The 21,681-nt window shown below is 36.2% G+C and overlaps 1 protein-coding gene across 1 annotated transcript in view; it reads left to right on the top strand.

Annotated features, from left to right (window-relative positions):
• TOPAZ1 (testis and ovary specific TOPAZ 1) overlaps positions 1-21,681 on the top strand; it is a 41,571-nt gene that overhangs the window by 6,477 nt on the left and 13,413 nt on the right. Inside the window, exons 3-13 of the mRNA XM_063323918.1 lie at positions 3,238-3,305; positions 5,629-5,759; positions 7,746-7,807; positions 10,232-10,344; positions 12,690-12,775; positions 13,499-13,636; positions 18,100-18,163; positions 19,242-19,393; positions 19,609-19,701; positions 19,987-20,102; positions 21,579-21,645. Coding sequence (XP_063179988.1) covers positions 3,238-3,305; positions 5,629-5,759; positions 7,746-7,807; positions 10,232-10,344; positions 12,690-12,775; positions 13,499-13,636; positions 18,100-18,163; positions 19,242-19,393; positions 19,609-19,701; positions 19,987-20,102; positions 21,579-21,645 — 1,090 coding nt within the window. The remainder of the gene's footprint in view (positions 1-3,237; positions 3,306-5,628; positions 5,760-7,745; positions 7,808-10,231; positions 10,345-12,689; positions 12,776-13,498; positions 13,637-18,099; positions 18,164-19,241; positions 19,394-19,608; positions 19,702-19,986; positions 20,103-21,578; positions 21,646-21,681) is intronic.

The raw sequence follows: 21,681 nt of genomic DNA, 5'->3' as shown, positions 1-21,681 counted from the left end.
CTGGGACTTCAACTTTGTTTGGCCAACCAAAAGAAGTGATTATGCTGGCAGAGTTGCATTCACATCACTACATATTTTTTAATAAAATGTTGTTTCTGTTAATGTCCTTTTTTTTTTTCTCTTTAGAGATACTCTAGAGTATTGTGTATGTTTTCTTGTTTGGCTTCTTATTTTATCCATACTCAAGTTTTGCTTGGTTGGACTGTTAGTTTGTAATGCCACTTCAATCTGTCCACACAGAACAGCGAGTCAGAACTGCACTATTGTAAACAATCTCTTACTTGTATAAATATTAGTTTATATGTATGTTTTGTTTAATGTTTGGTTAATGTTCGCCATTACGCTCTAGATGAATGTAATCTAGGTGATTTTAGGTAGAAGAGCAATGCAAGCACTTAATGGCTGCACCTGGTAGTTGTTGCTGTATGTTTTGTTTAACTGTATCAGTGCATAGCTTTTGTTATTATTTTCCTTCAGATTAATAAGAGCAGGCAGATGATGACGGAAAGAATCTGGATCTTTGCTAAAACTCTTTTAGTCCATGGGGATGGGCTTCAGTACATTACTTCCTGAGTACTGATCTTTTAGTCTGGCATTGTACACAGCAGTAGGAACCGTATTTCTGCTAGCAGCAAGTTATTCTGGAAGTATAGCTGGGTTGTTAAAAAGCTTTTCAAAGTTTGTTGAGTGTTACTTTTGAGTTTAATAGCATTTAAATTGTAATTGTAAAGGAAATGATTAGTGCCTTAATTTGTGGTGTTCTTCCAACCACAAAAATCTGAGATCTAGCAGCTTGTCAAAATGACAGTTGCTATAATGAAGTAATGCTTCTTATTCAACTTTTATTTTGAAACCAAAGCACTGAGACTGTGTGAAGGATGTACCAGGTTAATTCAGTAACTGACAAGTGTTCAGTGGCATCTATTTTGTTTGAGCTGTGAATTTAAACACAAAAACGTGTTTAGCCAATGCCACTTTTAATCTTTGACTGTTTGTGACCTTAAAATCTGGAGGGCTTTTCTGAGTTCTGAAAATTCAGGGATAATAATTTTTGGCTTCCAAATTTCAGATAATGAGAGCACATGTCCTTCAAATGTAGAACACACTGCAACAGTGATTGAGGTCCAAAATTCAAATAAGGCTTGTTTCTTGGGGGGTTTTTTGGTTTGTGGGTTTGGTTTGAGTTTTTTGGGTTTGGGTTTTTTTTTTAAGCAATCTTAACAAAGCGCCCAACAACCAAGGAGGCACCTAACCTTGCTATACATCTCTCTGACTTAAAGTTTCCTAACTGCTGTAATTGTGCTTGTGCCTGTGCCCAGAACCGATGTCTCTTGAGTAAGCAGGACAAGCAGGTCCTGTCTCTTAATCCAGGAAGATTCAGAAAAGGCTCTGTGTTTCTGTCTTGAATGGTTTGATTCAGATGACCACGCTCTGACCTTTAGGATTTAGGACTGGTTATTCCTCTGGTGGTTGCATTTTAAGAAGAGAAGAGTGAGTGCTGGTCACTTCCAGGCATTAGTTGCCAGTCACAATGAAAGGATTCTGGGCCTGCAGGCTGAATGTGGCAGAGAAACTTAGTTTTCACATGTGCTTCTGTTTGCCATTTTCTATTGCCTACCCTTAAAGTGACTCCAAACAGTGCAGGTTTTTGAATCAATCAGCTGAGGTATTTTTTTTTCTCTGATGTAGTGAATCTAGACACTCAATTCTAAGTGGCATCCAGTATGTCTTTTCATCCCACAGAACTAGTAGGTTCAGTGGATACCTTTGAAAACACATCAGCAGCTATTCTTGCTCTTTGGAGAATTCTGCATTTTATTGTTTTCCTTTTGAATAAAAAGCCTAGACTTGAATCAATTTTTCAGTGCAAAACAGCAAACTGTTCAGCGTGGTTTGTGCAACTTGTGCTATAAAGGGAGATTTGCTTAAACTGAATCAGCAGCAGCATGCAAGAGCATCCCACATTCTGACATGGTCTAGTCTGTCTCCATTTCTGTATCTCTAAGATGTGTTGATTAGTTCTGGTTCTGTCAGCGTTCCTAGACTTGTCAGACTGGTGACTAAATGCCAAGTACTGTAATAAATGTGGTTTTCTGTATATGTTTTAGGCAGCTTCTTTACAAGAAGTTACATAAAGTGCTTCTGTAACTACACAATTAGCAGAATCTGGTAAAGATCTGAAAGTAGCTTTTGACCTGAACATGAAGATTTCAGTGTCTTGATGCCATTGAGTATTTTCAGTTTTAAGCAATGTTTATGAAGATGACAGCTTTCTGGAACTGTCTGCACTGCAATTTTACAAAAAAAGAAAGTAATTTGTTGTTGTAGGCAAAATCACTTAAATTTTACATTTCATATAAAATGTGGGGGAAAGAGGAAATAAGCCTACAGAGAGCCTGCCTCTAATAAAAAAATCCCTCTTGTCTCTGCAAACTTTCTGTAACTTATTAAACTCCGCTTCTTAATGTGTCTTGTGTATATACATAGATACCTGTACCTGAATGTTTGTATAGTTCCAAGTTACACATACTTGGGGGACTTTTCATTTCCACTAGGTTGTTGCAAATTCTCATTTTTCCACTTTACTAGACAGCTTGCTGTAATTATCCTTGGTATCATTCACCAGGTACGAGCTTCCAAGATCTGCGATAATGACGTTGTTGGTTTATATGTATTGTATATATAATATTTTAATATGTATTTTTACCTTCTGAGACTTTCTATGGAGAAATACTTGTTTTTTCCCTACTTACCTTTAAAATCGGTGAAGTAAATATCTTTCTATGAACAAACGTTTTTGTTACTCTTTGAGATTCATTGTTATACAAATTGCCTTGAATATAAAATTACTATAAATCACATTTTGTAGAAGCTGATGAATTGCCTCATTATCACAGTATTTCCATAATTTGCTAGACAGAGATTTCCTTTCTCAGTATTTTAGGCAAAGGTGAAAAGGGAAAATCAGCTTTTACTGACAAATTTTGAATCCCAAAATTTGAAATGACGTTTGAAATGTCTTGGTTTTACTTAACATATTTAGGTGTATATCTACAGGGATGAACGTAAGAAAGCCAAAAGAGAGAATTAAGAACAGTCTTAAAACAGCGAGCTGTATGTAAGGCTTCTGTCCATAGCTAAAAGCATTACTGAGAACTTTAATTTAATGTAACTGGTTAGATTAATTCTGCTTTTGTGCAAAATGGAAGTCTTAAATACAATTTCTGTTCAAAACAGACATGTTACCATGCAAGAATCTGCAGTGTCAAATGATATTGAAAATTCCTGTGATTGGGTGCTAAAAGGTAAGAGTCTTTGGACTTCTACTTTACACATCAAATGAGAACTTGTCAGTTCAGTAGTATCTTTTTATTGTGAAAGCGATTTGTTTTCTAATGCATACGAAATGGATGTCTTTTGAAATGATACAAACCTGAGCCTTACAGAGAACACCTACTTCTCTGTGGTACTTGTCTGTTCATAGCACTGGGGGATTTGGGGGTTTTGATTGGGGTTGGTTTTTTTTTTTTGACATCTCTCTGATACTTCAGGCAAGGAATTCTGTTAGTTGATGAGATGATAGTGAGACAGTACTGCGATACTACTTTGGAGTCTGACTCGTAATCTCGCTTGGTTGTTCTCTTGTGTTCATCAGCAGACAGAATTTTATAATAGGGTTTTTTTCCAGGTTGTACTTTTGGGTTTTGTGTATGCTATGCCCATTCCTCTGACAAATGGTTTTGCTTTTTAAGGATGCTTCTGTTTTTTTAGAGAAGGATACTTCTGACTTAGTGGTTTTTTCTTCCTGTTTTAAGCAGAACAGTCCAAATTGGCAGCATCTGAATGTGATTTGTTTTGTTTTCTACAGCTTGCATACAGACCTACTATGTGAAGTATGTCTGATGTGGAAGTTTCTCTTAGATAGGTTGGAGGAAGAGGATTTTGACTTTGAACAGAAGCCCTTTACTGACACGCTGGCGAAGGCACAGAGTGCTAAGTCTGTTTTTTGAAGGTTCTTAGTGTTTCTCTTCCTGGTATCTGGCACTCTGCCAGTATGTATTGATTTTGCTGCAGGCTGGAAAAGTGTCTGACACTACCTCGTCTGCTGTTTTCTTGTATTAGTGTATTATGTTCATGTAGAAAGAGTGAGTGATTTGGGAAGATGTAGCCTCCTGGAGAAAAAGGATTGAATAGTGACTGTTTGGGAGAGAGAAAGTTTCAGGCTCCAGTGAGTAGAGGGCAAAATAAAAGCTAATGAGGGTTTAAGAGCTCAGACACCAAGAAGTAGACACAAGTTCCCTGAGGAGGAGTAGGGAAGAAGTACACAGTTAGGCCTCTGGTGATGTAAAGAGCCGGAGGGGCTGGTGCTATGGCATCTGCAGTACTGAGATGATTGAAAACAAACCTGGGAGCAAGTGAGTCCTGTAGTACTTAGTAATTTCTGCATTTTCTTAGACTGTTTGTTGGTTTACTTCATGTTGTAACGAGTTTTGAGTCTGAAAGTCTTTGGGTCTTTTTGTCATGTTTAAAATAAAGAAAAAGGTTTAAGTAGGTCCTTCTTCCCACATGTGAGAAACTTAGGATCACATCACACTCTTAAATTAATATGCGTATGGTAACTTATGTTTGATGTATGACTTTTTAAAGACCCGTACAGAACAAAAGAAAGGTGCTTCGTTTTTGTGATTACTGTCAATTTATGTATTTATTTAGAAATATGTATTACTGCTTTGGTGTCTTGTGTTCTGTAGTGAGTTCATGGCTGCTTGTCTCAGTGGTTTCACAGTCTAAGGGCAACAAACGCTACAGTTAACGTGTTCTGGATGACATCAGTCCTCTTCATCTTTCAGGTGGAAATCTTAATGTAGATTGTCTTCACGCAGATGTGTCTTGTACTGATGATCATACAGCAACCAGTGACTAGAAGATAAAAGCCTTTCCAATAATAATCTGATTATTTCTTCCTGTATCTGGACAATGCAGTGCAGTTGAAATTCATTCATGTGATCTAATGAAATAGTGAATTTCTTTTCTGTATAGAGCTCTTCTATTGTACATAAACAGCTGCTTCAGAAAGCTGCAGTCAGGTGTTCTGTTCATTTCCTGTGGCATCTGCAAAAGGTGCTGAAATTTCCTGACACTAGATTCTCATTGAGTTTACTGTATTACAGGAATTTGGAGTTTCTCAGAGCCGTCTATATTTAGTTCAGGGCTGCATCATGTCATTACGATTAGCATATCCCCTTCTCCAGCAAAGACTAAGTCTTTATTTGCTTAGCAAATTACCATACATAACTTTGGCTGTGTTTTAATAACAAAGATTAACTGAATTTATCTCTAAAATATTGAATTCAATATTAAATAAATAAACCTGTTGTACTGTTCTACAGGGGCTATTACAGAACATGCAGCTTGGACAGAATTTTAATTGCAGATTCAGTTTAATATTTATTTGAAATGGTTCATGCTTTAAAGGTGAAGTAATTTTACATATAAATTTCACATTTAGGAAGTTCTAGGAGTTCTTAAATGTCATTAGTATTAAGGCTTTGTAATATTTGGGAAATTAAAGCTTTGTTGCCTTGTGGCATGGAAAACACGTAAAGTAATGTGTTCATACGTTTTCAGCTACGGATATTAAAACTCACAACTCCTCCAGAGGAAGCAGTCCTTTGGGAGGTGTTACTGAGGACTTTCTTGAAGATGAGCAACTGAGAGAACTAGATGAACTTCTAAAGAGTTATGACGTGGAGAGAAAGGTACTGAGAAGCCATGCTTTCTGTCACTAAGTAGTTTAAGAAATGATAGTCCATGCAATTGGATAATTTTAATTACTAATGCTGTTTTATCGATAAAATTTTTAATTTCCTATAATGAAAAGAATATTAGCATTTCATAGATTACTGTGCTATTGACAATGTAAGTTTTACTTGACAGAACATATTTAACATGTCACTAATAATTCATCTGCAAATTTGAAATGAAACAAGGTATTTTATGTCAGTTGTTACAGTAATTCTGTATTACTAACTGCATGAAAATTACTGTTCCAGTGAACACCTAAAATCACTACTGTGCATATGTGGCATTTTTACATAACATGCCTAGTTTTAAAAGTTGGTGTTAAATGCGTCTCACCACACAGTCTCAGAAGGATGGTGTGGTGTTGGAAAGCTGGGGAGCCGCAGAGCCATCTTACATCCAATGAGGATCATTCTGTGGCTCATTGCTTGGGCAGAAGGGCATTAACATTAACATACTGACTTCATGACAGTTCAGAGGGAACATTCAGCCATTTCCTTGCTCACTGACTTTTTCTGACCTTTCTGATCTCCCTGTCCTCCTTCCTCTAGATAATGTCTAGGTCTTTTAAGACTTGCTGAAGTTTTATACCATTTACTTCTTTGATAATGGATTAGAATTTACATCTCACCACCACTCAGACATAGCTGCTGATAGCATTTACTGTTTTTCACTACTTCAAGAGTGGATAATGGTTTTAACTGGATAAGTTAAACTAAAATTCACATGGCTAAAAACTGGTAAGTAATTGATAAGATAATCAAACAGTAGGGAATCAGTTTCCATGGCAAAATAATTATTTAAAAGCAGAATAGAAACATTCCCTTCAGCAAATGGGGTTGGGGCTGCTAACATCTGATTCACAAAGTGAACAGTGCCATTCTTGTTCCCTGACCTCTTAGAGAGGGTCTGTCAAATCGTATACGTTACTGGAGGTGTAGTACTTGTTGCGGTATTGCCAGGTCAGTCCCATTTGGGCTACTTCATAGTGTCCTAATGTTGCCTTTTCTGTGCTGTGTTGGACAACAGTAAATACGTACAGCTAATGTCACCCAAACCGCAAACTTAAGACACAAAATACATGCTACAGCCCTAAAACTATTCCTGTATGTGGTTGGAAAAGTAGCTGTGCCGACCTGGAGAGGGAGTGGAATGGCAGAACGCTTGTTGCAAGTATTCTACCATTTAGGGTGATACTTGGTGTTGGGGGTTTTTTTTGATGGCTTTTCCAACTAATAATGCCGTGAGAAGGACTAAAACTAACCATGGAGAAAACCCTAAAAATATTTGGGGAACTAGTCAAATGAAGTTTGGAAATCCGATGAGAGCATATCCATGTCTAATTCTTTGGCTATTGTGAATTTGTGATACAATGTGAAGTTCAAGTTACTTCATGAATAATGGACAAAACAAAGCCAGGATTCCATGACTTTATTCTACATCAGTCTCTCAGATTCTCACCTGTAAATATGGTAGGTGCTGTCTTTTTTTCTCCATATCTTTGGGGATTTTTTTTACCTATACACCATGTTCTGCAGCTGAGCAACAGTCTTAGATTTCTCCTCAGTACAGCTTTATGTGTTCATTAAACGGTGGAATGTCTTTTGCGGGTTTCTACAAACCTGTCAGGTGCAGTTAAAATAGGGCAGTGGGCCTAAAAATTGCTGGGATTATCAGTGGGAGCAAAGAGAATTGAAGACAATCATGTCACTTTTTTTCCAATTAAAAATCACAATTTTAAAGATCACAGAGTATATTGGCAGTGTGTCCATTTAAAAAGATGGTGTAAGAGTAAACCTACAGTCCAAATTGCAGTTTTTACAGTCAAGACTATATGTCACACCCTCCAACCATCACTAACAGTTTTAAGTCTGTAGTGTAAAGCATAAAAGGCTTAGTAGTGCTTCGCTGTGTCTGAAAGTACGTTTTAAATATCTTCACAGTACAGGTTTGCAGATGGAGTGCCTGCTGTTAAACAAGAAAAAAAGGGTGAAGCTGAAAAAAGGTATATATACTGTGTCCTTCATGTAACCTGTGATGTTCCCCAGTTACTGTACAAATGAAATGTGATGTTTTTACCGAAACACCATCACCATTTTCAATTTTTCTATGTTATTGTGACTATGTGATGAAGAAAATAAATACGTGAAATAATATAATTTCGCTGTGCAAAGTACAAGTATAGTCATAGCCTGACAGGACAATAGAGGTTATTTTGTCCTCTGGCTGGTGACAAAATATATCCACTTTATGCCAGTGTCTCACCTTGGCATCTCAGTGTGGGTATAGCATAAGATACATTTCCAGCCACAACAGCATTTACCAGAACTTAAAAAAAAAAAAAATAATCCATGAAACTTTAAGCTTTCTTTTCTGCCTCTCAGGACTTTCTAAACCAATGAAAGAATTGAAAGATCTCATTCAAATTCAGGCTGACAAATATTTGAACAGCAGTAGAAAAAGTTGCTTAAAAACATGCCATGTGGAATTAAGCATGTGTTTTACTGTTCTGCTAGCTTCAAGCTGTGCTTACAGTGTTTATTGTACATATGACTTAAAATGTCAAATGAAGAAACTTACTTTCAACATCAGCCCAAAACAGAAGCAGAATAAAACTTTGTAGAAAAAGTATACTTAACTGATGAAATACTTAAGTAATTAGAAGAGAAACAACTGATATTTCAGAGTCATTTTCACAATAATCAAGAAACCTTAGCTGGCATAGAAGAGGGTATTGCTTTTTTCCAGTACTGGTCACAGTTCTGTGACAGACTTGAAGTGTACCAGAATTCTGTTAAACGGAGAATATTGCATCTTTTCATTAATCCACTAGAGAGCTCCAAGCTCCTCCTCCTGGTAAAATACCCATTTAAATTTATCTTCGTAGCATAAATAGTTCTTTATGCTATAGAATAAGTAGATTATGCTGTATAAAATGTTTGTGCAAGCGATACTGCATTACTTCCTTAGTTGAAATGCAGCACACTCTGTGATTAGAGAAGAGGCATTTATTCTTTCATTTGGAGTCAAACTATTTTCTCTAGTTTTACTCAAAAATATTACCATTGCAAAGTTTCATCAAGAAGAAAACACAGTTACTGTTCACAGAATCATGGAATTTTTCAGAGTTGGAAGGGACCTCTAGAGATCATCTAGTCCAACTCCCCTGCTAAAGCAGGATTGCCTAGAGTTCTAATTTAGCAAACTCCGCTTCTAGTGATGCTGTTATTTAAAAAAAATAAATTGATTGTAGAGCTATATAGTTTACAGTTCCTGGCAAAATGGTGTGTAGTTTCATGTCTAGATTAAAAAAAAAGCTGAGATTGTTATCCTGAAGGTAAGCTACTATGAAAATCCTGTTGTGCCAGATCTGAGGCTGGCATCACAAGGAAGCATAAAAAAAATTTTACATGGTAACTTGAAAATTCAGAATAACTAGATCTTCAAATTTTTTTTCTCTGGAGACCAATACAATACATTGACTAGAATAAAAATAAATATTCATTTTGAAGAGTGTGGATTTATTAGAGATAATTTATTCGTCTCTGCCATAGCATTTTTATTTCGAACTGTGTAAAAAGCAGCCTGCAATTTAGGAAAGATTTGAATTATCGTGGCTATGAGAAGTATTAAATAGCTAGAATGTGCCCCTCGTAGGGGATAGCAAGTCTCTCTCTGTCTCCAAACAGCAAGCAGGCTGAAGTGCCCTTTGTACTGAACCTAGATTCTTAATTGAAGGGGGGAGGGAAGGAGGAGCTCATGAAAGGGGTTTATTTTTTTTTGTGGCTTTATTTACAAATAAGAAAGAGATCACTAAATATTTTGCTACTGATACTTGTAGCTTATTTTGGAAAACATCATAGTTTAGTAGTTTAATTACCTGCAATGTACATATTTGGAAGTAGTTAAAGGCAGAAGTGTCTTTAATTGGAGTTCCTTTGAAATCACCTAAATCTTCTGCCACGTAGAGTCGGTTACTAGGAAAGAAAACACTTGGCTCTTCAAATGTAATTTCAAAAGCTTTGTGGATTACTTCTTTGGCAGATATTACATAAAAGACTACTGAAAAGTAGATACTTCTTCAGAGGTGACAGAAATCATCTCAGTCTTCCTGTCAGCATGGTGGAACAAAAATAGAAGTGGTTCATGGCTGCTTTTTCTACTTATTTATTGAATTTCATATAGTTACACTTTAGAACAGAATAATCTCAGCTAAAATCATAATCACATTGGAACAGGCAATGAGAGTAACGAAAGTAAAGTTTTTGGGACTACTAGCTATTTAAACTTACAGCAAGTTTTTAAGTGTTGTATAAGTTGTTAAAAAAATTCTTTTATACACTTAATCCTCCTTTTTAGGTGTTTAGTATATGGGAGAGGCACCTGTTTAATTTGTTTAAACAACTTTTTGTTTTTTGATACTCAACAGTGACTCTAAATACAAAGATCTTGTGAACTGTGAATTGCTACCACGATTGCCATTGCATGCCCCAAAAGTAAATGTCCTTAGTGAAACTACAGTGACGAAACCCCGGACAAATGGTATCGTATGCTGTATTGGTGAACCCTTCAGAATTTATTTTTATGTGTGTTTTATTTACACAAAATCATAAGGAATTTCTTCAGTTCCTGAAGGCATTGGCTGGTATTTGTTTTAGTTTGCATACACAGAAGCAAAAATGCAAGCTCTCATATGATAGGTTAGCGAGGTTGATTGGGTTGGATTTTTTAGCAGAATCCTATTAGGTAGGGTCAAATAGCAATCATTCTAGCTTGGTATGTATGGTTTTCAGATTCTTTAATGGTACAGCAATGTCTGCATTCTTAGTATTTTGACGGATAGTGTTTGAGACATGTTATTGGCAAGTAACTTTTTTTTCTTTATTTGTGGTCAGAGAACATATATGACTGCAGATTTGCTTGTTATCTGTTGGCAAAACTTGGCTAAGGGATTTTCCCACCTTGCCAAAGGTCAGAACTTGTTCTTTATGCCAGTTCACATGTTTGTGAGGCATTCACTAGACTGGATCAAGGAAATGATCTAGATTTAATAAGCAGCACTTCATTTTGACCTGGTATATTTCACACCTGGGACAGGTACCTCTTAAGTGTCTCTGCCACCAGAGAAATCATAATGTAATGGAACTGTGGTCAAAGTTTCCTTCTCTTTTTTTCCGTACATAACAACTTCGACATTTAGCTGTACATAAATGCATTGTTTTATTTCGCATACAAGATAGAGAGAACCAGAAATCATAGAATCATTTAGGTTGGAAAAGACCCTTGGGATCATCAAGTCCAACCATCAACTCCACTCTACAAAGTTCTCCCTTACACCATATCCCTTAACACCGCATCTAAATGAGTCTTAAACACATTCAGGGATGGTGACTCCACCACCTCCCTGGGCAGCCTATTCCAGTGTCTGACCACTCTTTCTGTGAAGAATTTTTTCCTAATGTCCAGCCTAAACCTACCCTGCTGCAGCTTGAACCCATTCCCTCTTGTTCTATCGCTAATTACCTGTGAGAAGAGACCAGCAGCAACCTCTCTACAGTGTCCTTTCAAGTAGTTGTAGAGAGTGATGAGGTCTCCCCTCAGCCTCCTCTTCTTAAAACTAAACAGTCCCAGCTCCTTCAATCGCTCCTCATAAGATTTATTCTGCAGGCCCTTCACCAGCTTCGTTGCCCTCCTCTGCACTCGCTCCAGCACCTCGATATCTCTCTCGTATTGAGGTGCCCAAAACTGGACACAATACTCAAGGTGTGGCCTCACCAGTGCCGAGTACAGGGGGACAATCACCTCCCTACTTCTGCTGGTCACACTATTTCTAATACAAGCCAGGATGCCATTGGCTTTCTTGGCCACCTGGGCACGCTGCTGGCTCATATTGAGCTGCTTCTCAATTAGAACCCCCAGGTCCTTTTCTGCCAGGCAGCTCTCCAGCCACACTTCCCCAGGCCTGGAGCGATGTGTGGGGTTGTTGTGGCGCAAGTGCAGGACCTGGCACTTGGCCTTGTTGAAGCTCATTCCATTAGCATTGGCCCATCGGTCCAATCTATCCAAGTCTCTCTGTAGAGCCTCCCTATCCTCATGCAGATCAACACTCCCGCTTAGCTTCATGTCATCTGCAGACTTGCTGATGATACAAATTGATTACTTTTGGATAGACAGTGCATTACAACAGCTGTTTTGGGAATTAGTGTTTTTAGAATTACTGGTTAATATGGATGTTAATAAACATGGATCTCCTGAATTGAGAACAGTGGCAGAGGTTTTTACTTAGTTTCAAATTATATTGCCGGTCTTTATGGAGTAGAAAATTTGAACTTTTATGTTCCACTATTCATTTTTCAGAGGAAGAAATCTGTTATCAATAATAATTAAAGTTCTAAAACAAAGTTTCATGGTTAAGAAACCAGTAACTGACATTGGGCTTTAGCTTGATAATGCACTGCTTAAAACATAGGGTATGAAAGGTTTTATATTTTAATTCTGGAAGAATAGTTTAAATTGGTGGCTAGTGATGTGGGAATGCAGAGATTGCTGATAAAGTTGGGGGGGGGCTCCTTTTAAAATTAAAAGTTTGGGTTATTTTTATTACATTTCTTTTCTTGTCTCTGTAAGTTAGATTAGAAACCTTGGATAAAGTAATGAAGTTTTTGATTTAAACGTGCTTACTCTTGAAGTTTGTGTAAAGTCTCAGTCTTAAGATAATTAAGAAAGCTGTAACTTAAATTACTGGCTTTAGATTGTATTAATCAAATTTTCATTAATCATTGCTGTGACTTGAAGGAACTATAAAGGAAAATAAGATAAACGAGAATGATTTCAGTATGATTCGTTTTATTACATGAACCATTTATTGCCCTCATTCTAATTTTTAGATTACAGATTTTCAGTAAAAAGTTCTTTACTGCCATTACAAAATCACGGAGATTTTGAGACATGGAAGATGGAAAAAAATGCAGTTGTGAGTTGTTAAATCCTTAATGATTACTGATCCTTTGGCGCTAATTTTGTTATGGTTATTCAAACAATTCTCCATATATATAGTCAGAAATTATCAATCTATGTATGTTTACATTTCTACTCCTATGAAGATATTACCACTGAATAAATACAATTTCTGAAAACAAAATCAGTAATGAGGGGACAGCTGTTCACAATGGAGCTTTGTTGATTTCTATTTCCAGCTTAAGCAAAATCAAATGATGCTTTTTGCTTTATTGTTTTTGTAAAACTGAAAAGCAGACAAGGTTTCACATATTTAAGACAGACTGCATTATCCATTATGCTGGGGACTAAAAAAGGGCAAAGGAAATTGACGCCCCAGAATTCTCAGACTGTTAACCCAGAACCATGCAGGAATTTGTCACCTTTCTTCCTCTTCTCTACTCATTGTCTGGCTCATTTATCAGTTCTCGCATTCTCTCTGTCCGTGGTCTTCAAGACAGATTTTTGTTGTGTTAGACATTAACACGACATGACAAGGGATTGATCTGGTCTGCTTTGAAATGCTGCAAATATAGTATAGAGATGAGCGTTGTTTCAAAGGTTGAACTGTAGATCATGTAATTTTTGCTTATGTTTATAATTTGTGGGTATTTTGAAATTCACAAAAAAAGAGCATGTTTGCTTTCAAAAAATACTCTGTTAGGTTTTTTGTGTTTGTTTTTATTTTGTTTTGTTTTAGGCTTCTCATTCAGTCCAACGGATCCTCGAGACGATTGAATTGCCCCGTAAATATTGCAGATTTTATTTCATGACTTTGCGTGGGTGTGAAAGAGCAAAATGTTGGTTTTGGCATGTTCCTGAACAGGGAGATGAAAAGGTAAAGAGATTTATTGACGAAAGGAACAGATTGTAAACATGAACGCTTTTTAAATACAAAATGACCTCTCCTTTGTTCATTTATATATGGAAAGAGAATAAATTTCAGAGACTGATGGATCAAAAAAATGTCCAGAAATTCTTCCTCTCAAGGTCTTTTAAAATTCTTTTCTTAAAAAATGGTAGAATTTTGAACTAGTAGACTTTTTAAGAAAACAGACATCAGCAAAAGAGCAAGAATCAGGCTGCATAGAGTAGTAGTAGAATGGGGAGATTCTGACATTTCTATCCCAAGCAGCAGAGACCTGTAAGCAAACACAGACTTTGTATGTATTCTTAAATCAAAAGCCATCTATGGTGTATTACTTTCTGCAAGTTTTATGCAACAGGGGCATGTTTGGTTAAAGATGCTGTAATCTCCTTAAATGGAGTGACAATTCTCGTAATATTTGCAAGAAAAAATACATTTCCAGTGGTGGACGAAACAGATGTGTTTTCAAACCATTTAACACAGAAACTATGAGTCTGTAATACTTCTAAAAACTGTGCAAGGCAAGATAATTGTGCTGTCATGTAATACAGTTTTGGAATTGGCTGTATGAAACCAAGACTTATGTGGTTCTTTAAAACACTTGGAAGTAAAAAAAACAAAAACAAAAAACATTAAAACAACCAACCAAAGACAAATGCCTAAACTTGTCCTCATCAGGTCTTACAAGGTTTATTTCTTATCTACCATCTTATTGGTATGAGCACAATTTTATCATTGGTGTCACTAAGTAAGAAATTACAGAATCAAAATGTGAAAAATAACCTATGGTGAACCTGTTAGATGTAAATACTATTAAAAAAAAAAAGGTAGCATCTAAAGGAGCTCATCCATCTCCTTGATATTTTGAATATACTGTGTCCAAACTTTTAAAATACATCAGTGTAATTGGGTTTTATTTTTCTTAATGTTTTCTCTTGTCCTTTTTATGTCTCAAAAAGAGCTGTGGGTTTTTTTCTAATGCTTTGTAACCCCTTTGAAAATCTGTATGACACCTTAAAAATACTAAGATTATTTGAGAGTAATTTTGCATGGGACGTTTTCCCTTTTCCTTAATTGTGAAATATCTTTGGCAGGCTATAATGAGTATCAGTAATTTTCAGCTAGTTTGTATGAATGAACATGGTTTGTAGTGCTTCATTATATAGAGACAAATTAAAGAATTAAATTATTTGCCTACAACTATTAAAAATCCATTCCATTTGATTTTACTTGTGGTGCAGCACTCCAGCACACTTACTGTTCTGCCCATCAAACCTAGCCTAGCTTTTGTGGTAGTCTGGAAGTATACTTTGAGTTTTGTTTGTTTGTGTATTTATTTATTTTTTTAGAACTCTCCATTTAAAAATTATAATAGACCAAGCACCTCATGGTGGCACCAAAGTACATAAATGGAAGACAGGTAAAGCAGCAACAAAGTCATGTTGTCAAATATAGGCGAAATAAATCCCTTTAGGAACTGTTACGCAGACTGGTGGTGGTCCACTTGCTTAGTACTATGTTTTCGGTGATGATCGTTAGCCGAATTTTTGAAGATAAATGCTTTTCCCCATAATGGATATTCCTTCCTTTTCATTAAGTAACTGGCTGATGCTTTAAGGCATAACTTACTAGGATTTAACACTCTCCACAGTTTGTGGTTGATCACAGAACACAGAATTGATTTAATTCATAAAAACATCATATGTTTTGAAAATCACAATACTCTTGAGCTCAGCAAGTTCTACAAGTTACTGGGGTTTATTTCTTTTAAAAAGATGCCTTTAATTTCAAACAGTGAAATCTCTTTTGTATTAGGCAAAGTAAACAAAACAATTAAAGACTGTGTTATAAATACTCCCTAAAGTTTTTCAAGGGGGAAGGATCTTAACAATGTGTCTCAGTATCTGATGGAGGGGGGAGGCGTAAAGAAGATGAAGGAGGACTCTTCTCAGTGGTGCCCGGTGAAAGGACAAGAGACAGTGGGCATAAATTGAAATCACAGGACATTCAGTTTGGCTTGAATGACACTTCAGACTGTAGCACAGATAATAAATTGCACAGTTAGATAAGTGCTTTGAAAACATGTCTTTATGCAAACTGTATTTCTCTCTCTGATTTTATTTTAGCCTTGTGCACCTTACTCATTAAGTTTTTTGTACTTGTATCCACTAAAGAAGCGTTTACTTTTTGTGACTTCTTCCACTCTTTTTTTTTTTTCCTTGATCTTATGAACCTCTAACTGGAAACAAACAAAATATAAAATAGGAAGATTTCTGTCTTCATTAATGTTGTCTTGCAACTTCAGGGCCTTGGGTGTATGCTTTTGTTGAGTTTTTTTGGGTTTTGTGGTTTTTTTAATCTGGCTTCCTAAAGAAATGAGACTTGAAGTTGCAGCGTCCTTGCACTGTCTTTAGCCACCTTTAAATAATTTTTGAACCTGTTGGTCAGTTTCAGCCACATTTAATATGGATGGCCATGGGATTCATAAACATTCAAGGATGACCCATGGTTCGTAAACAGACTCTTGTAAAAAGGGTCCTGGTTTTGATCTCACTGAGCGAAGGGCTGCAGCATGGGGTCTTCCCCCTTATTAAACATCAGAGTGCACGCTAACTGGGAGATGCTGAAGGATTTTGTAAATTCTGGTGTTTGTTCTGATTTAAGCACTTCTATATTACTGTAGTAGAACTGTGTTTTACTGGGCATTTGGTTGCTTGTATAAAATACTCATTGTTACATGTGTTTTTTTTTAATTGTGTTAAATGAGTTGTGGAATCAACTGATAGGTGACAAAATAGTCTGATCTCTGCAACCTTTTGGAAATGGGAATTGTCTCTTTCATGTACCTTCATTCAAAATCTATTATGGTTAACTCAAAATTTAGAGATTCTTACACTTTTACATGGTCTGTAGGTTCAGTTACACATTTTAAAATTGGAACAACTAAATCAACTGAAGCCTCCTAGAAGCTTAAATGAGTAACACATTCAGTTTCCTTTATGAATGTAATGTAACGTGTCCCATGGTTAAATACTACTACAACTGGATTTTCCGAGCAATTTCACTAATACTTGGAACAGTCAGAGCTCCAGATGCAATCTTGGCTTTTTTTGGGAGTCAGTCCAAAGAAGGAGGAAAACAGATTCCAACAGAAAGCAAACTAATTTACATACTGTAAGCATGTGCTAAAGTTTGTTTTGGAAATGCCCTCAGCCACCTGGGATTGTAGATTTGGATTAAATGAGTTAACCCATTGCCAAGTGACACTGCGTATAAATGATCAAAGATGCAGCATGATTTTCTGAAAGGTCTATCATAGACTATCATATCAACAACATTATGACACTGTTTCAAAATAAAACCAATAAGCTTTATTTTTATTCATCAAACTTACATGTACAATTTTTGTGTTCTTTGATCTGAACAGGTTAATGGTATAAAAAAAAGGAAGAGGTCTTGGCCAGAAGCCAGTATCTTCTCCTTTGATTGATTCATTTGCTGTGTAACAAAATCCATGAGTGTATCCTGTTTAATTTTGAAGTTGCATGTAAAAATAAACGCAACTCAATTCTGTAATAACATGACTACTAATTTAGGGCGTTTTCTGTCTCTTGATTTTTTTTCATTATTTCACAAAATAGTATTAAATATGACCCATTTACATTGTGTGCAGAAAGACTGTAAATGTTCCATAAGTGACAAAGGGTATCTGAAAGGGGTGGGTGGTTTTTTTCCTAACTTAGAATTCTAAGATTTAATCTCAGTAGTCTTTATTTCTTCATCTGCAGAGATGGAGCAAAGTGTGTAAGTATCACAAAGTTGACGGCTTAAGATGTTAAGATAAGAATGTTCCAACACCAAATAACGTATTAAAATACCTAGGTGTCGATTTTTATTTTTTTTTAACCAAGTGGGTCTGGGGTGAAATGGTTCGTTACATTGAGTTAGTTCTGAATTTTTTCTTCTATGTCATTATAAGTAATTCTTTGTGACAATCAGTGTTACCAACTTCATTTCTAGATTATTTTTTGACTTCTTAGTTGGTACGTTCATGTAATTTTTATCGTCTTTTCACTTTCACCTTTTTGTTTCCCTTTTTCTGTTTGTTTACAGTCTGCCACTTTTACACTAGTTCTGAAGTAACTGTATTTTCAAATTCTTTTTTTCATTTGCTATGAGTATATGCACACATATGTGTGCAGTTGTGGCCCCAGCATCTCCTTTACCAAACATTTCATCTACATTAATTTTCTGCTGTCCTAATGACAGTGCCTTTGCCTAGAGAGCCAGCTACCTTCTTATACCATTTATCAGTATGTATGGGTTAAATACAAGCAATGTAAAGCTTGTTTCCTTATGTTTTTGCGTAGTTCTTTTGTTTGGCATAAACTGAGGTAACATTTTATTATGGATTTTTTTTCCTCTTTTTCTAGATTTGCATGGCAATACTTAGGACATATATTAGTATCAAAGAATCAGGCCTTCTAAAACGTGCAGGTATGATATAGTAATAGCTTTTGATGTATCGTTGACACTTAGCTTATTTAAAGCAAATTAAATAGCCTGTCAGGAGAGAAATGGGTGCTACTTGAACAGTGAATAGGAAGTTCTGATTTCGAAGGAATACATCTAGTCCATGTGTTTTCATGTTCCAGTTTCCCAGTAAGGCTAGGTATTTAGATACACAGTTATCTCAGGAGGTTGTTATAAATCCTACTTCCACGGAAAATGAACTTAGCCTGAATGGAACTAGACTTGAGAGTAGAAATGAGTAACTGGGACAGGGGGGAGGTTTAACAGAACCAAAATTTTTTAGGGCACTTTTGAACACCCTGGCCAAACATCACAAATCCAAGAACATTAGAATTAAGATCTTGAAATGAAGTGCTGTTACAGCACCCAGACAGCTGTAGTTTAGTCCTTTCACATTACCATGTATGCAGACAATTATGATTAACACATTTTAGGGACTGTAGTTGATTCGCATCCATCTGAGCTTTTGTGTTCAGTCGGAAAGAGCTCTGGACAGTCATTCCTTTTGTACCTGTCCTGAGCAGTCTGAAGTTTTTGAAAGCTTATTAGAGTGTAGCACAATGTGAGCGTGGGATCCAGTTGCACCATGTGTAGTAATGTTCCCATGCTGAAATACTGAGCATTGTATTGCAGATACAGTACGTGTCTGCCAAGGCTGGCACTGCAACAGATTGCAAGACAATCCACCGTCAAATTGCTGCATTTCACTTTGTAGAGCTTCGTGTCTGGAAAGGCCTTGATGCGCTTACCAAATCTAACATGGTTTTGTTGATTTTTCTTGGGCTGCACCAAGTCAGCTAAACTTTCTTGAAACCTATAGGGCTTATGGTGTTCAGCTCAGAGACATGAGTCAGTCTGGATCTAGTAAGGTTAACACTGTATTCAAACTGGATCCTTTTACCCATTTTTCTCCATATCCCTGTCCCATAATATCCTGGATAATTAAGAGTTGTTACGCTGCATTTAAAATTTAAGGAAATAACTTGTCTAACTAGTTAGCATCAGTTACCCCAAAGTGAAATTAATATAATTGCTTTTTCAGTCCAAATATTTGTGAAATATTACAGAGAAGTTACTCCTGGTGTGGATTTTGCTTCTCAAGTGCTGAATGATCTTCTCATTTCTTTGCTCGAGAACTGTTTGTTGCAGGAAGTATTTCAGATATTGAATGTAACTGTACAAATCAATACACTGGTAGGTGACCTTGTAATATTTTTTTAAATCTTTGATCCATGGTTTCTTAGTTTTTTGAATGCTATGCCATTTGTAGTAATAAATTTGGTTTTACTCTGTTACTCAAATCTTGGGGGGGAAAAAAGGAGCAAATCAAAAGCTCCTATTGTAAAAACTCTTAAGCTTTCTAATTGAATAGAGTTGCAAAACTGATTGTGCTTTTCTGTCTAAATTAGCCAGCTGTAGATGTTCTTCTGAAACTTTTTGAGCATGTGGCTTCTTTGAATAGAAGAGATGCTGTGCCTACGTTAATCAGTACCTTTTGTAAGGTATGAGTTTGATTGTACTACTGCTTACTTGTTGGAATTTCTGAAATTCCTTACCTGTTTTAAAACTCAAACATATCGCTTTAATATTATTTCAGTAGTATTTTTTAAAAGTTTTATTGTGACTAGCTGAATTTGTGGTACGGGTTTCCGCTTATCCCTTGTTTTTTGACTGAGATTCCCTGTGACATGTTTTTCCCACTGTCATTTGCCACTTGCCTCTGGAAATACGTAAGTGATCACAATTTTTTGTATGCTTACTTGTCTTCCCCCTGTTTGATATTACAGCTCACTGATGCTGGTTTGTTCCTTGAGTTTGAACATTTTGACTGTATTATTAAGTTCCTTCACCAATTACAAGTTTCCAGTCAGGAAATAAATACTGTTTTGAACGTAAAATCCAGGTATGTCTTTAAGGAGCTATTTTGTAATTATATCTGTACAGTTCCTGCTTCAGGTTCCATTTCTATGAATTTATGTAAAAACTTTAAAAGGCAATTAGAAAATGCAAATTTAGTGTTTTGGATGAAAATACTATCATATCATGCGTAGTCGTATTTTAAAGTACTGTCAGTCAAAAGTACTGTGCTTCAAAGATCAAGGATTGTTAAGTTGAAACTTAGATTCTGACAGCAGTTATTATTAGTTTTTTATATAGTGATCATCATTGTACAATCTGTTCCCAGCTGTGCCACAAGTTTATATAACTATAATCAAATTAGAAACACCATGGTTTAATGTATCATTTAGTCCTGCATAAGCAAACAGTACTTCTGCAATAAACAACCTTTCTAGGCAATAAGAGGATTAGTTATAATGTGAAGTAGTTTTCTAGTTTCATTTACTGTGCAACTGCGTAAATCCTTGTGCTAACACAACTGGGGAGGAGGCTCATTTTTTACGTACTGATGGATTATGCTGGGCAAAATGTGAAATCACAGCCCAGATCTGGTCCAAAACTGTTGATGTCTCTCCATCATTTGCACAAGACTGTGATCCATTTTTTTTTTTTTGTATCATCTGCATCATACGTGCACACACAAGTTGAGAAACTAAATTTGTGATTCATAAAGCAACCTTTGATTCTTAGAGGAAACCAAATATGCAGCATCTACTATGTGAAAACAAGCCATTGCTGTTTCAAGTGAAAGCACTGTAGAAATTATTTGCTGCTTTTCATACTTTTCCCATAGAGGACCTTTCAGCCACGGATCTCGGTGTTTTTCCAGTGCAACTTAACACACGTGTTGGAGGTAATTTTTATCACTTTTCACATCAGGAATCTGGTTCACAAAGGAATGACCCCTTCCAGGTTGCCTCAGTATATATGTGTTTTCAGCACAAACTGAGAAACGGTCTGTATCGATGAAGACACAGCAGCTGTGCTACAAGTGTTTGCTCATTTGTGTGTAGGTTATGTATCTACATGATAGCAGCACACTGGATGGATACACCCATTGTTTCAGGGGCAGCATCAGAATAAAGTATTGTGAAGCTGAAAAGCGCTTTCTCTCATATAATTAACTTTTTTTTTTTCCACCTTTATGTCAGAAATACATACAGTACAGTTCTTCATTTACTTAATGGATTGCAAGTCTTACTCATACCTTTTCAGTTACATTTCTACTGAGACAAGGGAGTATTTTCTGAGAAAAAAGCTCTGCTCAATTATTTCCTTAATATGCGTACTGACTTCCCTTGGCATGATTGTAAACGTCTGTTTTCAGTATACGGTTTGCATAGTGTGTAGTCAATAGGATCAAAAATCACATCAGTTATTAGTTCATATATGATAATTTTTTGAACACCTTCTGCTAGTGCATAGTTTAGGCCAATAGGATGTGTTAAAATTAACTGTTAATATTTTTTTCTTATTGAAGATTTCAGGAAAGACATTTTGAAAAGAACTGGCTTTTTGACTTCAACTTGGCAGTGGCTGAAATTCAGGTACAGTATGTGCATTCTTCCAAGCCTGTTGGAATA

Source organism: Chroicocephalus ridibundus, chromosome 2 (assembly GCF_963924245.1).
Source record: "Chroicocephalus ridibundus chromosome 2, bChrRid1.1, whole genome shotgun sequence".
NCBI classification, from domain to species: domain Eukaryota; kingdom Metazoa; phylum Chordata; class Aves; order Charadriiformes; family Laridae; genus Chroicocephalus; species Chroicocephalus ridibundus.
Note: the sequence above shows the minus strand (reverse complement) of the source record. Positions and strands in the feature narration are given on the sequence as shown.